At 35.9% G+C, this 18,493-nt stretch overlaps 1 protein-coding gene across 3 annotated transcripts in view; it reads right to left on the bottom strand.

The window, feature by feature from the left end:
- The window catches only part of ADAMTS20 (ADAM metallopeptidase with thrombospondin type 1 motif 20), a 180,713-nt gene that overhangs the window by 115,849 nt on the left and 46,371 nt on the right, over positions 1-18,493 (bottom strand). For all 3 annotated transcript variants that reach the window (XM_086713618.1, XM_086713617.1, XM_086713616.1), the window contains exons 5-8: positions 8,330-8,413; positions 7,738-7,862; positions 6,532-6,572; positions 795-900 (exon numbers count right to left, since the gene is read on the bottom strand). In XM_086713618.1, the coding sequence (XP_086569744.1) occupies positions 795-900; positions 6,532-6,572; positions 7,738-7,862; positions 8,330-8,413 (356 nt within the window). The remainder of the gene's footprint in view (positions 1-794; positions 901-6,531; positions 6,573-7,737; positions 7,863-8,329; positions 8,414-18,493) is intronic.

Genomic DNA, 18,493 nt, shown 5'->3' with positions numbered 1-18,493 from the left:
ATGTAAGGTATGACCAGGAAAAGACAGTATATTAAAGAGGGCATGCTAGCCTCAAATCCCTATTAGCGGATGAACAAGAAATCCCAGGAGTGCTGGGGTGCACATTCGGAATCACTTTCAGAGGATGAGTTTGTAGGGGTTTCTGACTTTCCATGGGAGCTCTGAGGTTATCTCATGGAATCATGGCCTCCATTCTTAGAGCACAGAACCCCAGCAGAACTTATAATAATGCAGGAAAGGATAGAACCCCTCCCTAATTTTTAGAAAAAGAAACACACACACACACACACACACACACACACACACACAACTACGGAGCTGGAAGAATGACTTAAAAATCTTTTAATGATTAAGTAATTCCCACATACCACATTCTCTGCTGGGGCTCTGAGCTTCAAGAGCAAAAGTGAGTTGGTATTGTCATTATTATCAGGAGTTCCCCAGAACCAGAAGCCCCTGCAGGCCCTCCCATAAGATGGTAGAGGACAGTACCTGGTCATGTATGGGGTAACAAGGGATAGAGGCCAGAAGTGCTGGTCATAGTAATCCAATACAGTAAATGAAATAAAAGAATTCCCAAGTGCTAGTTCTTTGCTTAGTCTGTTGATCAGTGCAGCCTGTCTGACCTAACAGATCACAAAAGAGCCAGAGTTAGCATTTCAGGGATGAAAATTATACTAACAATATTTTTTTAAGACATAGAGCTGCTAATTACTCAACTGAAGATGGAATTTTAGGTCTTCTATGCAGTGATTACTAGAAAACCTATTACTGAGGTAGCAGAAGGTACTTACACATGGCCAAGTTCGTGGGCTATGGTAAAGGCAGCACTCAGTCCATTTTCTTCACTAATAGAGCAGCTCCGTAAAGGATCACACAGGGTACCTAATTCTGCTAAACCTGAAAAATTTCATAGTTGTATTTGAAAATAGGAAACATCAAATCATAAATAAAGCATTTACTATGGGCATTACTACTTAGAAATGGATGCAAGGAAAAAAAAGGATGTAGAGTTGGCTGTTAATATCACATAAGGAAAGATGTGTTTTTTAACGTGAAGGAAAAAAAGAACAGAATGATTTATCTGCAGTTGAAATATTTTTTACCAATTCCTGGATTTTGCTGAAGAAAATAATTCAAAATATGGGGCAAACAAGTGTTTAAAAAAAAAAAGGAAGAGGAAAAAGTATTTGTTATACAAAGGATGAAGTTTTAGGCCCCATTAGTGTGGATACTAGAAAAGGCAATGAATGTTTAAATTGGTAATAGAACTAATACAGAAAATACACCACTATAATAAATTTTCATTTTAAAAACTTTTGAGGCAGCATACAATTAATTATAATGAGTGAATGTATGTTAAATGCATAGAATAGCACCTGGTATCTAATATATATTAAATAAAATAGGATTCATATATTAAGGGCACCCAATAATTTTGTATTTATCTAAAGAAGGTTGATTAAGATAGATTTACTCTTTAAGATAAAGGATATCATGTCATGCCAATTGCAGTATGAACTGACTGAACAAAAAGAATTAGAGCTGATAGAATCCATGAAAAATAGTCTAGAAGAAATTGACATTAAGTGTTCCTTACAACAATACGTATTACCTCAACCAAGTTGGCATTTTCCTTAATAGCATAGTTTTCACTACTACCATCCTCTTATTTTCTTGTAAACTATCTGCTCTGCTAGGTAAATTCCTTTCATAAGAAAGCAGAATTTTTCATATATAACCCGTTTCTTACTGGAAAGTTTGTACATTCATAAATTTCTTAATACAGACCTCTATTAACCACTGTGTTTTAACCCCATGCGCCTATATACTATTTCAATCATAAAACTTAAGAACATGGACATTTTCCTAGCACTTAAATTTCGTACCAAGTGTGTGTGTGTGCGCTTGCGCACTTTAAAAGATATTAACCCGAGGAATCTAAAAATGCTGGAAAAATTCAGACTAACAAGTTCACTTGCCAATGCTTTTCTCTTTAATAAAAAAGAGTATTTGCTCTTTCGGAACCCACACCCAAAGTCATTGCTTGGGCAAAGCTCCCCACCAAAACCTTTTTCTTGGTCAGAATCAAGGCCAAAAACGAGTAAGGGAAAAAATAGGATTTAAAGTCTGCTGTCCAAAGTATGAAAGAATTGTTTTCCTTAACTAGGACTTGATGCTTGTGTGTGCCATTTTTTTAGTCAATTTTGGCCAATTTTACATTTCTCCTTTACTAAAAGTTAAAACTAACCATTTTAATTGAGTATCTTGCCATTCCCATGCCTCCATTAGTATTTTCAATCTGTTAAATCACTCCATTTCCATATATTCATTTTTAAGGCTGTGTAGGCATTTCAAACAAAATATGGACTCTTATCACCCAAACTTGGTTTCATGCTCAGAGATGGATATATTCTAAGCTAAACATTTTAATCACATAACAGATCTGTGGAAACATGTATTGTGTATGATTGAAGTCCATACTCAAGTATGCCCATAAACAGGCAAGAACAAACAAAATCAAAGTGAATATATAACATTATGGTTCGAAGCAGCTAACTGATGGTTGTGCCTACATTCACTCAAGCGGATATTCGGTTCTATGAAAGTGGTCAGAGGTAGGATAAAGTGGTATGGGCCCTAACCTCATACCCATTCCCTGTGTTTGGAAGTTCAAGAAGCTGCACAGAGTCCTCCAATCTAACCACCTTAAAGAATAAAACTCCTTTTTAATTTTTTAATGTCTGTTTATTTTTGAGAGAGAGAGGGAGACACAGAATCTGAAGCAGTCCCCAGGCTCTGAGCTGTCAGCACAGAGCCCAACGTTGGGCTTGAACTAATGGATTGTGAGATCATGACCTGAGCTGAAGTCAGAAGCTTAAATCCCAGGTGCCCTAGAAGTAAAAATTATTTTACAATATACTTTGCAAAAAGCGCTCAGAGACTGGGGCAATGGCATCTACAAAATACAGCAAAAAAAAATCTCACAATTTTTCCACATATTTTATATGAGAAAATTAAATACTAATACTTGTGTTAATATAAGTTGTGTACCCGCAGGCAAATTACTTGTCCTCATCTATGAAGCTGAAAGCTATTCTTAAAGATTTGTTGTGAAGATTGAATGAGTTAAATCACACAAAACCTCACAAGAGTGTATGATACATGGTAAACACTCAAATATCAGCTATCATTATCATGACCCTTGATTTAAAGGATAATAAGAATACTTTCAGAGAATTAAGAACAAAGCTGGAGATAACACCATCCCAGATTTCAAACTATACTACAAAGCTAATCAAAACAGCATGGTACTAGTGTACATGCACACGCGTGTGCACATGCACACACACACACACGAATAGAAGAGGATAGCCAGAAATAAACCCACACTCCTATGGGCAATCTATAACAAAGGAGGCAAGAATACAAAATGGGGAAAAGAGTCTCTTCAATAAATGGTATAAACTGAAAAGCTACATTCAAAAAGCCAAAGTGGTCCAGTTTCATACACCATACACAAAAATAAATTCAAAACGGATCAAAGACGTAAATGTGAGACTTGAAACCATAAAATTCCTAAATGAAAATACAGGCAGTAATCTCTTGGACATTAGCCTTAACATATTTATAGACATGTCTCCTCAGAGACAAAACCAAAAATAAACTATTGAGACTACACCAAAATAAAAAGTTTTTGCACAGCAAAGAACTCCATCAGCAAAATGAAAAGGCAACCTACTGAATAAGATATTGGCAAATAATATATCCAATAGGGATTAATATCAAAGATATATAAAGAACTCAAAAAACAATCCAGGTAAAAAATGGGCAGAGGACCTGAACAGATATTTTTCCTAAGACGACACACAGATGGCCAACACATGAAATTATGTTCAGCATCAGTATTAGGGAAATGCAAATCAAAACCATATGTGGTATCACCTCATACCAGTCAAAATGGCTAGTATCAAAAAGACAAGAAGTAACAAGCATTGAGAAGAATGTGGAGAAAAGGTAACACTCATGCACTGTTAGTAGAAAGGTAAAATGGTGCAACTGTGGAAAATATGGAGGTTCCTCCCAAAATTAATAGAAATATCACATGATCTAGTAATTCCATTACTAGGTATTTACCTAAACAAAAACACTAACCCAGAAAGATACATGCACTCCTATGCTTATTGCAGCATTATGTACAATAGCCAAGGTATGGAAGCAACTCAAGCGTCTATTAATGGACAAATGGATAAAGAAGCTGTAGTGTACATATACGATGGAATATTAGCCATAAAAAGAAGAAAATGTTAAAAATTTGCAACAATATGGACGGAACTAGGAGGTATTATGCTAAGCAAAATAAGTCATTCAGAAAAAGACAAATACCATAATTTTTTCAAAGAACCAGCTCCTGGTTTCATTGATAGGTTCTACTATTTGAGTTTATATATCACTTATTTCTGCCCTAACCTTAATTATTTCCCCTCTACCACTGGCTCTATGCTTCATTTGTTATTCTTTTTCTAGCTCCTTTAGGACTAAGGTTAGGTTATTTAAGATTTTTCTAACCCAAACTACGATGAGGTATCACCTCACATCTGTTAGAATGGCTAAAATTAACACAGCAAACAGGTGTTAGCAAAGATGCAGATAAAGGGGAACCCTTTGCACTGTTGGTGGGAATGCAAACTGGTGCAGCCACTATGGAGAACAGTATGGAGGTTCCTCAAAAAGTTAAAAATAGAACTATGACCCAGCAATTGCACTATTAGGTATTTATGCCAAGGATACAATAACACGGATTCCAAGGAGTACATGTATCCAGATGTTTGTAGTGGCATCATCTACCATAGCCAAATTATGGAGAGAGCCTAAATATCTATTGACCAATGAATGGATAAAGTTGTGATTGGTGTTTGTGTGCATATATACATATGTACACATACAATGGAGTATTACTCAGCCATCACAAAGAATGAAATCTTGCCATTGGCAATGATGTGGATGGAGGTAGAGTGCTACAGACTAGGCAAAGTCAGTCAGAGAAAGACAAATACCATATGATCTCACTCACATGTGGAATTAAAAAATTTTTTTTTCAACGTTTATTTATTTTTGGGACAGAGAGAGACAGAGCATGAACGGGGGAGGGGCAGAGAGAGAGGGAGACACAGAATCGGAAACAGGCTCCAGGCTCTGAGCCATCAGCCCAGAGCCTGACGCGGGGCTCGAACTCACGGACCGCGAGATCGTGACCTGGCTGAAGTCGGACGCTTAACCGACTGCGCCACCCAGGCGCCCCTCACATGTGGAATTTAAATGAAACAAATGAACATGGCAGTGGAGGGAAGAAAACCAAGAAATACATTCTTAACTGTAGAGAATGGATGGTTACCGGAAGGGAAGTGGGCAGGGAGGGGTTAAATAGGTGATGGGGATTAGTGAGGGCACTTGCTGTGAGGAGCTTTGGGTGTTGTATGGACTGTTGAATCGTTAGATTCTACACCTGCAACTAATACTACACTGTATTAACTGGAATTTAAATGAAAACTTAGAAAATAATTTTTAAAACTTAAAATAAGCAGTAAGAAAATGACTAACACCAAAAAATAGGAAAAATGGGTCTTATTTCATTTCTCAAAAGAAGTACGAATGGCCAGTAGCTATGAAAAGATGTTCAAATTCAATAATCGTGGAGCTGAAAATTACTACTATAATGAAATTACATTAAAATGGCAAAAATGATAATTCTCTAGATACCTTGTGTTGATAAGGACATAATCAAAAGCAATGTTTAGAATAAACTATTGATAAAGGTGCAAATTGGTATAACCATGTGAAGATATACCAAAGTTGAACATTAGCACATTTAATGACATAACAGTTCAATTGTAGAATATACACTAGATTTTAAAGTGAAATTCGTAATGAAAAACTGGAATTGGCCAAAATATCCACCAATAGCATGAAATATGTAAACAGAGGAGAAAATATTACACAGCAGTGAGAATTCATGAACTACAACCACTATGCTCAAAAAGCAAAATCGAACAATTTCTTTTATGAGCACACACATAGAGAACTGTTTTTCAAAAGATGAAAGTAACTGGGACATACAGAATTCATGGTATTGGCTACTAGCTGGAGGCACGCAAAAAGGATAGAGTAAGGACTTAGCATAGGCCATATGATAGTATTAAGTTTTGGCTCTTAAATCTGGTGGTAGATTTATGGCTGTTCGTTTTGTTTTGTTTTGTTTTGCTTTAAATCCGCATATAGTTTATATGTTATTTTGTGTGGATCAAATATTACATAACTAAACACTTCATGTCCAGCTTTGCACGACACTTGATATTTAGCAATGGGCACCATATTTGCTGTTCTTCTTTAAAATGTATTGAAGCAGAAGCTAATAACGACCATCATTACGACAATCAAAAGGATTACAATGTAAAATAAAAGGAAAAGAAACATTTTAAACAATTCAGGAAATAATTATGTAAGTTGTATTTAATTTGCAAAATAACTTACCTAATGTGTCACATTTCTCCCTAGCTCCACAAATGTCTTCCCTTAAAACAAAAAATTTTGAAACATTTTCAGCAAAGTTTTTTGCAACAATTCAAAACAAAGATAAAGAAGTTTAAACTGTAATATGACCATTACCATCAACTGCCTTCCAAATCCGGGTCTTAAACTCTCAATAATTTAAACCCAAGGTATACACCTCTTGTATATATCAATAAGCAATAGAAGCTATACAAGAGAGTCTGCTGTGAATAGTTGAAGCTTTAATCAAGTTCAGTAACAAGCTTTCTAATTACATTTTTCACCTCTGCCTTTACTTATGCAGTACATGTAATAGAGTTTACCCTTTCCTTGATGCTTGCGCATCACTATGAGCTGCAGTGATTATTCTCCATGACAAATAAGGATGTTTTCAGATATCACCAACTTGGTTTTGTTTTGTTTTTCCTTCTGCATTACTTAGTCCCTAACCCATCTGACAATTCTCTGGTCTTTCCTACATGTCAGCTATTTTACATGGACTGAGGGTTTCATTTCAGGGTTCTAGAAAGCAGATTATGAGTCTGACCCCTAAATGGAAGAATTATTTCCTTCTGTCAACCAACCAGCCAATCCTAAAATCTAATTATTCTGGTGACCAGTGTTGCTGAAGCAAAGGCATGAATTAACAATGTAGAGTGGTGCTTGTAAAATGGATATTTTTTAATAAGTTGTTTTTAGTAAGTAAGCACATTAAGACCCTTGCAAATACAGTCTAGCAATTAAGAGATGTATTGAGCATCAAAACAATAGGTTTTTTGTTGTTTTTTTTTTTCTTTTTAAAGTACAAGTAGCCAAAAAAGTAGGCAACCAGTTAAAATTCAAAAGCTCTTCCAAGTGATTGAAGTATCAAGTGGGGAAGGAACATAACCTGTTTTCAGTTCCATAACTATGTTTGTTTCCAAATATTTTTCCTAGTTCTGTCACTAATAAGGAAATTATTTTGTTTGGGTCAGTTCACTCCTCAGCAACCTAACATTGCTAATTTCCTAAGGAATCCATTTGAATTTTGGTCTGCAAGAACAATGTTTTCATTCAACAGTATCTTTTGCAAGACAAGTTCTTAGAGAACGCTTCCATGTATCGATAAAGAAGGTAACAAGAAATAGCAGTGATCACGCAGGACAGAAAGGTAAACCACTGTGGTGGGAAGGTTATTTCTAAAACTACCTAGTGATAAGAACAGCAGTGTCATGGTGAGAAGGGTGAGCATCATCAAGAACATTCTGAGTTTGCTGCCATAAACAAAAGTTACGTAATGTGGTAGCTGCATTGTAACTGATGACTGGTCCTTCCTGCACACAAAAAAATAAAAAAAAAAGAATTTAATAATACATTAAAACATCCATATCCTCTTTTCTCCAAGCTTGTCAGCATCCTCGTAGTTTATCAAATAGCATTTTCAGAAGCAGATAAAGTGACACCTGTCCTTCATATTTTTAAAAAAATATCTTAGCAATATTTAAAACATCAGGATCAAAACGGAATCTAGTGAGACCTTTTCCATGAAACCATCTAATATTTAGAATCAAAAAATTTGTAAAAACTGTTACAAATCCTTCAAGGGTAGGATTACAAAAGGGAATACTTAGTTGCTTTTAAATTATTATTTCCTTTTATTTCCATCACAAAGTAAGTTAATCACTCCCATTCAAGTTTTTGAATGTAAATTTTTAGAACTAGCTCATTTCTAGTAACAGTTTTGTGATCTGTATGTAAAGTCTACTACTATTAAGGATACTAACTTCAACCAGTTTCTTACCTGTTCATTATGAATTACAACTAATTTCACGATTACTATGTTGATAAGATTTCCAATACTTGAGTCCTTGTAGATTGCTGCAACCTACAAGGGAAAACAAAATGTTTCACATTCTACAAGGTTAATCCTACATCAGAGTTCATTTCTAGTTCTTGATAGAACTGCACTTTACTATTGAACTTTTAAGAGCTGTGGTATGAAAATATGTTCTTAGTGTTAGGATCTTATTACATATGCTTTCAGATTTTATAAGACAGCCCTTCATATGTCGTACATGTAAATTTTGATGTATTAACTGCTAAAAAATTATAGTATTTACTTTAGAAAGTGTAAGATCAGATACCTAAATGAGTTATTTCTTCTCAAAAGTAAACTAAATCCAGTCCTAGAACATCAATTGTCTGACCTACCTGCACAGTGTCATCTCCCAGGGACCTTTTCACAAATCCTGATGCCCAGGCCACATCTCTTACCAATTAAATCAGAATCTCTAGGGTTGAGACCCAGACATCAGTATACCTTCAAAATTTTCCCAGTATTTTTTTTAATGATTCCCATGTGAAACCAAGTTTGAGAAACAGCAACCTTAACCCTATTACTGAGATCGGTCCATGTATCAGCAGCATCTGTATCACCTGGAGCTGATCGGAAATGCAGAATCGCAGACCCCACCATGAACTAGTGAATCAAAATCTGCATTTTAACAAAATCAAGTAATTTGAGCACTCGGAACTTGGAAAATACCCTTGAGGATTCAGCAGGAATTTCACTTCATTCTGTGCCACACTCCCTAATTTACATACCATTATACTCCATAGAGAAGTTTTAACTAATATTTTCCAAAATGGCTGTATAGTTCCAATTCTGAATATGCTTAGAATTTTTAATGGTTAGCATTCCTGGAATCCACAGGGACTGATTCATCTAAAATCACATAAGAAACCCGACAAGAGGTCACAGGTCAATAGGCAGGTCACCACCTGGTCTTTAATTTTCCAAAACTGAAAAATGCAATTCTATGAGGCCCTCTACATGGGCTCAGTTCATGATTCTTGGTTAAGGTGCTAATTCACTAATTTATCTCTTCTTGTACCCATCATAGCGGTTTCTGCTGCAGTAGTGTCTTCCATGTTCAATGCCTCTTTCACTCCTTTCAAGACAATCCCCTCAGGACCTGGGCCACCTGTGCAATGAAAGTCATTTCCAAACATAGGTAGTAATCTCTTTGACAATGGCCTCAGTAACATTTTTCTTGATAGGTCTCCCTAGGCAAGGGAGAAAAAAGCAAGACTAAATGACTAAGACTACGCTAAAATAAAAAGCTTTTGCACAGCAAAGGGCATCATCCTCAAAATTAGACAGAAACCTAATATTTACAAATAATATATCCATTGGGGATTAAGTATCAAAGATATATAAAGACCTTAAAAAAACCATCTGATTAAAGTAGGGCAGAGGACCTCAAGAGACATCTTTCCAAAGATGACATATACATGGCCAACAGACACATGAAAAGATGCTCCACATCACTAATCAGGGAAATGGAAACCCAAACCACATCACTTTACATCTATCAGGAATAGCTAATATCAAAACGACAAGAAATATCAAGTGTTGGTGACGATATGGAGAAAAAGGAACCTTTGTGGACACAGTTGGTGTAAATGTAAACTCGTTGCAACCACTGTGGAAATCAGTATAGAGGTTTGTCAAACAAAAATAGAAATACTTTGCGATGCAGTTATTCCACTACTGGCTATTTACCCAAAGAAAACCCTAGTTCAAAAGGGTATGTGCACTTGTGTTTATTACAGCATTATTTACAAGAGCCAAGATATGGAAGCAATCTGTGTCCACTGATAGATGAATAAAGACATCATTTTATATATATATGTGTGTGTGTGTGTGTGTGTGTGTAATAGTATTACTCAGACATAAGGAGGAGATTGTGCCATTTGCAATGACATGGGAGGAACTTAGCGAGTATATTGCTAAGTGAAAGAAGTCAGGCAAAAGACACTTATAAGTGGACTCTAAAAAGCAAAACCAAGCATTAATAAACCCATAAATACAGAGGACAAACAGGTGGTTGACAGAAGGGAAGAAATAGGCAAAATGAGTGAAAGGGTGGGAGGTACAGGCTTCCAATTATGGAATAAGTCAGGAGTATGAAAGGTACTGCATAGGGAATATGGTCAATGGCATTGCATGGTGAACTATGGTAGCTACACGTGAACACAGCATAACATGTAGAGTTGTCAAATCACTGTCGTATACTCGAAACTGATACAGCATTCTTTGTCAACTATACTTAAAAATTTCTGAAACCTGGATCACCATCTCCTGGACCACGACCCAGACCGAGATAGCAATTGCTTCAGGAGATACTACTTGTCCCATCCTTTTGATTAACATTCAACACTACACCTTGCTTTAATCCAGAGACAGGGAAGACATGGACCCTGATCTTGTGGACCTTAGAGTTTGCTGGAAGTACTAGTGGTGGAGTCCTCATTCCATCAGCCAAAGAGCTGTTTCAATATAATGAATCACCTACATGACTGCTCCAGTTTTTTTTTTTTTTTTTCTGCTACATGGAATAATGACCAGAGCAAGAGCCAAAAACATCTCTGGAAATGCTGACACTGCAGGGTCACCATGGACTTCAATACACTTTCCAAAACTTTATTGTTTTAGCTGTGCAGCCATAGGCATTTACAGGTTGGTTATTTCTACCTACAGTGGTGCCTTTGGCAGAAGTTGTGGTCTTCTGGCATTGAGAATAAGTACGGGGACAAATCGTTGGCCATTTCAAGCAGGTCTGTTAGCCCCGCAGCACTGCTCACTTGAAAATGGGAGCTGTGGAAACTGGTAGCTGAATTGGTATTTTCCATGCAACTTAAGAAAGTACATACTTCCCATGGAAAACAAAGTATACCCACACTTCAGACTTATCCTTTGATTCAGTGAGTTTAACAGTGGATGCTTTTCTAAGTCCAATTACAAATGAGAACAATACACCTCAGATTTATGCTCAAAAGCTCTCTTCCACTTAAAAATGAACAGTTGTGAAGACTTCTAGGTCACAAGAGACCATGCATTCTCCATACTTCACATAAGAAAGAGCTTAAGTACTATGAATTATCTACAGGACTAATTTCTTCACTCATTACTCGAAATAGGTGGACTACAAGTGACAATCTGGATGTTATGAATTTATTTTGTAGGTGATACTATATAATATTGAGTTTAAGAAACAGATGTTGCACCTTTATTGAAAAGTAACCCATCTGTAAGATATGGTATATACACATATATAGATGTATACATATATCTATGTGTATGTACATATACATACACACAATGGAAGATTACTAAGCCATACAAAAGAATGAAATCTTGCCATTTGCAACGAATGGATGGAGCTACAGAGTATTATGTTAATCAGAATAAGTCAACCAAATACCAATACCCTATGATTTTAGGTGTGTGGGTTTTAAGCAAACAAATGAGCAAAGGGGGGGAAAAGAGGCAAACCAAGAAACAAACTCTTAATTACAGAGAACTGATGGTTACTTGAGGGGAGGTGGGGGGTGGTGGTGAAATTGATGATGGGGATTAAGGAGTACACTTGTGATGAACACAGAGCAATGTATAGAAATGTTGAATCACTATGTTGTACAAGTGAAACTAACATTATAATGCAGGTTAACTGAAATTTAAATGAAAACAAAAATATAACCTCATTCGTCCTCAGGTAAAACATACAAAAAACAGTTCAACTTAATTCTTTACACAACCTCCCCCAAAACCCCTCAGGTTGATACTTTGCTTTTATGCTAAAATGGTATCATTGAGTAATTAAGGCATCCTATTTAGTTGTATGCATTTCCTGTTTTATGTATAGACCTTCATAATGTGCTTACATTCAACGTATGTTCCTTTTACTTTATGTGTATATTTAAAGGTGTTACTGTATAAGTATTCAGTTAAACTGAATTATGAAGCAGGCAGATGACAAGGACCATTTAATTAGTCAGGGGCTTTTGTAATTGACATGTACAATGTGCTTCTCTTATCCCCAAACTACCACCCTCCTATTACATTGCCGAGATGGTAAGGTACCATGTTTGCTACTTTTTCATGACTACATTCATAGATTGGCTTTAGCTCTGACCACTGTATTTTCTAGAACATCAGAATTCTATCCCCTAAGTCCTTCTAATTAGCTCTTGGTATAAAACTTTCTTTCAGAACCCTGATGTGTTTCATGCCCTAGCCCTGACACTACCACTGCAGACACTTGACCATGGCCTCAGAGAAGTCCCTGTGCAGCCAGGAGCCCTTGGTTTTAGTTCTAGCTCTATTGCTAGTTACAAGGAAGTTGGTCAATTCTGGAAATGGATCTCTTTTTTGTCTCCGTTCTTGCAACCATGTTGAGGCACCAAGCATCCCTGGTCACCATGCCATAGTGTATTCAATTAGTATTTACCAGATGCTATTGAGGGGAGGAGAGTAGAGGCCATTTGTGTTTTAAAGCACAAAAATCATCCCACGGTTTGAGAAATGTGGAGTAAAAAAGTTAAACAGCCTATCTGATACTTTTGTGAAGATACCTAACAAATCCACATTATCTAGGAGAGGTATTTCACACAAATGCTTCAACAGTTTTTTTTTTTCCTTCTTCCCATAGAGCATGTCACATGACTAGTATCCCATTCCATAGACTACACAGTAGAAAAATGCTACATCAGCTTTCTTAGATAACCTTTTGTTCTACAGCACCATGTAATATTGATATATAACTATAATCACTACATATTAGAGTGCTGTATTTTAGAATTTTATTGATCTAATTAGAATATATTGAATATTTTATTCTTTAAGTGTTTGTTCCCCTAGCATATCATGTTTATGTTTCTCTACAAGTCTCACAAAACAGTACTTCATGGATATTTAGAAAAAAAAAAAGTAAAGAAATGATAATAAATTCCGTTTAAATATTTTAAGAAAATTCTAAGCAAAATACACTTCGTGCAAATAATGAGGTTATTGTCACCATTAACTGACCAACTATTTTGAAATAATTTGTATACACAGCTTCAGCAAATGTATATATGGCATGTTTAGAGGCTGCCTTTTTAAAAAATGATTTAGCCATTTTAGGGGCGCCTGGGTGGCGCAGTCGGTTAAGCGTCCGACTTCAGCCAGGTCACGATCTCGCGGTCCGGGAGTTCGAGCCCCGCGTCGGGCTCTGGGCTGATGGCTCAGAGCCTGGAGCCTGTTTCTGATTCTGTGTCTCCCTCTCTCTCTGCCCCTCCCCCGTTCATGCTCTGTCTCTCTCTGTCCCAAAAATAAATAAACGTTGAAAAAAAAATTAAAAAAAAATGATTTTGCCATTTTTAATGGAGATAATTGACATTATATATATAATCACATATATATATAATGAAATCACCACGATAAATCATCACATAGTTCTATTTTCTCTCGTGAGGAGAACTCCGATCTACTCCAAGCAATTTCAAACATATAATAGTCACCATATCAACTATTCACCATCCTGTGCATTACATCCCAAGGACTTGTAACTGTTTACCTTTTGATCTCTTTCACCTTCAAAGTCTTCTACACAAAACTGATTTTAACACAGTGAAGAGACTGTTTACAAAGATCACAAATCTTGTCTGATCTTTTTGCTCAAAATTAGAAAATGATATTCCACAACAAAGTAAATATGCGCAAGGAACAAATTTATCCTTATTTACTACATGGAGTACTACCAGAACCAATAATGTAAGTCAACTATACTTCAGCTAAAAATAAATAATCTAAAAATTAAAAATAACAACACGGAGTTGAAGGAAAAGTGAACATAACGGTCCTACCTGAAGTAAGAAAGTATATCATTGTTTTTATTTTAGTGTGGCTAAAAATTTCCTCTACCCTGAACATCAGTGAAATCAAAGGTATTAAGTCAGGGTAATCCAAGTGAGGCTTTTGGTTGATAAGTGTCTCCAACAGTAACTGTATTTTAATAAACAGGACTCATTCCTGATGATCACATGATGTGCCTTACATTTACATGATTAATTGTGTAAGAAAGTGAATGTTATCAAGTCAAACCTTTATAAACACAACAGAGTATAAAAGTCCCTGACCTACAGTATTTTCAAGGTTTATTAAATAAATCACTGAATATCAAAGTAAGTTTGTTAAGAAAATAATTGCTCTCGTTACAAATTCTTTGGTTGTTTAGTTATATGTGAATGCCATTTTAGCCTAATACTGTCACCCAAATTCTCTACAGATAAAAGCTTTGGTATTGAAAATAGTTGAACATCTTTGGTCATTTAACACAAACTCTTATTTTATTGGATACACTATACATAATTCCGTTCTTCCCAATTTTCATATTAATGCCAGAATCACTTTGAATAACAGATCACTAAGGTATCCGTACAGCACTATAGTGAATTAAATCACACAAATTTCTCCATCACTGTACTCATTTTGTTGAATTGTTGAAAGTAAAGAAAAAGACAGCACAATTGTCTGTAAGGTTAAGGGCAGATAATCCTCTAAATGGTGTCCATAATCCATGTGCTCAGTGTTGAAGCATTAAGCTATTTCTCCATTTTATATAGAGCCAACATACAAAAACTTTATCATTTTGAACTTTTCTTTAAATGGCTCACAATGGAGGAATGGAGACTGCATTCCTCTTATCACTTCAGAACAATTTTGGAAATGGACTTCACGAGTGGAGATGAAACAAGTTGAACTACACTTGACTATTTCTGCAAGGTGTGCCCAACTGTTCCAGTTTGCTAGGACTAAGGGGTTTCCAGGGCCAGGAGTCTCAACCCTAGAACTAGAAAAGTCCCAGGCAAAATAAGAAGAGTCTGTCACTCTTGCTCCAAGATTCCATTCACATGGTTTACATCTGCAACTACAGCTATGACCACAGCTTTTCACTAATAACATATATACAGAACCATGAAAAGTCTGACTTTCCTGTATTCTTACCTGAACATTCTTTAGGTTTTTAAATTCCAGTTAGTTAACGTACAGTATAAAACTAGTTTCAGGTGTACAATATAGTGGTTCAACACTTCCATATTACACCTGGTGCTCATCACAAATCCACTCTTTAATCCTGACCTGTTTTTCCCCGTCCTTACCTCCCCCCTCCCCTATCCAGTAACCATGCGTTTGTTGTCTACAGTTAACCTGTCTTGGTTTGCCTCTTTTTCCCCCCTCTCTTCCTTTGTTTCTTAAATTCCACATATTCTTTTAATGAAAAAGAATGGAGAAGCACTAAACGCAGGTAATTTGTCATCTGAACTTTGACCTTTGACAAAGCAAGCATATACAAAACCCAAACTACCTCAAAACAGAAACTGTCCTAAATTTTTCCTCCTACCTATCTACATTTGGAATGCTCCCCTCTTCCCTAACCCTGCTTCAGTCTATCTCCTTGTGAATGAAAGCTCAACACAACCAGCTGACTACATCTACAAACATCTCATCTTCAACTGCAATAGGCTCTCCTAGTGGGACTACGGGTCTAGGAAGTAACATGTGCATATATTGGGCTACTGTTTCAAGCAATCTGAGAAGCTGATTTACTTTCTATGAAGTCAGAAGAAGGTCTGTTTTGCCCTTTATCAACTGTGACTTTATGTCACAGTATCTTCTCCAAACAATGATTATATTGATTTTTATGTGAAATACAGGTACCAAAACATTTCTGAGTATGCCAGTAGTGCCAAAGCTGTGTGGCTATTTCCTTCTTCTAGTCATTATTTCTACAGCATGGATATCAGAGTTACCCATAATTAAACAGGCTTCAAAATCTGTCACCTTTACAAAATCTAGTGTTTTCCTTGGGAATCTCTACCCTCCTTCCCTCAATTTTCTTAATGACTATCTCCTTTACCCGCATAAATTTACTAAGTTTATCTTACACTGTTCCATATACTTGATACAATTTCCTACATTATCAACTGACATCTTCCATGCCTGTACTCTCATTAGAATCCCCTCATAATGAGCTTGCCAAACTCAGATGTAGATAGTTATACATCTAGATAATTACACTTTTAGTTACTTCAGATTCAGAAGTAAAAACATGTTATCAGGATAAATTTCCACGTATTGCTCTGTTTTCATTTTAAAAACTCAGGTCAAAAAATGTCCTATTATACACAATTCAGAAATCACTTTGAGTCATCTATTACAGTGTCATGCATTCTGAAAAAAAGTACTACTTTTTTTTAACATCAATTTATTATTGAGAGACTGAGCATGAGCATGGGAGGGGCAGAGAGGAGGAGACCTAGAATTCAAAGCAGGTTCCAGGCTCCGAGCTGTCAGCACAGAGCCCAACGTAGGGCTTGAACTCACAGACTGGGAGATCATGACCTGACCCAAAGCCAGACACTTAACCGACTGAGCCACCCAGGCACCCCCCAAAAAGTATTACTTTAATCACCTATTTATCTTTCATGAACTATTGAATGCCTACTTGGTACCAAATACTATACTTAGGCAACATGGGCCATTTATTCTTAGCACATATAAGAATTTAAGGTAAAATGTTATATATAAGGAAAAAAACAGGGTCTTATCTTCAAATAACAATGTACTGAACTGGACATTTCTAGCCAAGAAAAATTTACAATAACCAATAGATGTATCCTGGCCATGTCTGTTCCATCAAGTAGATCTAAATTCCTTACATGTGAATAAAGGTACTTCCAGCCATGAGATATGTTCCGATAACCTGAATCTGTATAAATAGGTGACTATATAACTCATTAATTAAACCAGGGGACTCTTGAGAATGAAAGATGCTTTTAGTAATTACTCCAAAATAACAGGCCTAAATCCAGAAGAGTCCAGACAACAGATTTAAGTATGTGTATGTATTTGGTATATATAAGATATAGAATTCTACCACTGTAGAACTAGTCTAGGTCCTTCACTAGGTCTAGAATTCTGTTCCAGGATACTGCCACCACCCCTACTCAAAATAGATGTTAATATCAGGTCAAGAACTCTGATAGCTACTGTGATCTTACATTCCAAATTTGCTAAAGCAGCTCTCTAATAGCCTGTCCTTTAATCTCCATAAATACATTTATAATGTAAAGTGTCATTTTGTCCCAATGAAAATGAAAACAATAGTCCCAAATCTTTGGGATGCAGTAAAAGTGGTCCTAAGAGGGAAGTTTATAGCAATACAGTTCTACCTTTCTACCAGAAGAAAAATCTTGAACCACCTACCTGTATGCTACCTAAAGGAGCTAGAAAAATAAACAACCCAAAACCAGCAGAAAGGAAATGATAAAGATTAGAGTATAAATAAGTAATATATAAAACTAAAAAAATACAACAGATAAATGAAACCAGGAGCTGGTTCTTTGAAAAGATCAACAAAATTGATAAACTTCCAGCCAGACTCATTAAAAAAAAAAAAGTGCAGAAAAAGTCACAAATATCACAAATTAAAGAGGAACAAAATCAAAGAAACACAGACAACTGTAAGAGGAGATTATGAAAACTCATGCCAACAAATTGAACCAAGAAAAAATGAATTCCTAGAAACATAACCTACCAAAACTGAAGCAGGAAGAATAGAAATTTGAACAGATGGATTACCAGCAATGAAATTGAATCAGTAATCAAAAAACTCCCATTAAAAGTCTAAAACAGTTGGTTTCATAGGAAGATTCTGAACATTTATAGTTAATACCCATTCTCCTCAAACTATGCCAAAAAAAGGGGAAAAAAATAAAGGAAATTCATTCTGTAAGGTCAGTATCATCCAGACATCAAAACCAGATAAAGACACCACACACACACACACACACACACACACACACAGAACTAGAAGCCAGTATCTCTGATGAAAACACATGTAAAAATCCTCAACAAAATACTAGCAAACTGAATCCCATGATACATTGAAAAACCATTCACCATGATCAAGTACGATTTATTCCTAGGATACAAGGTGGTTCAATATTTGTAAATAAATCAACATGATACATCACAATAAGGATAAAAACCATATCATTTCAACAGATACAGATAAATCATTTGACAAAGTACAACATCCATTCATAAAAACCTTCAACAAAGCAGGCTTATAGAGAA

Source organism: Puma concolor, chromosome B4 (assembly GCF_028749965.1).
Source record: "Puma concolor isolate L17-30 chromosome B4, mPumCon1.1.hap2, whole genome shotgun sequence".
NCBI classification, from domain to species: Eukaryota; Metazoa; Chordata; class Mammalia; order Carnivora; family Felidae; genus Puma; species Puma concolor.
Note: the sequence above shows the minus strand (reverse complement) of the source record. Positions and strands in the feature narration are given on the sequence as shown.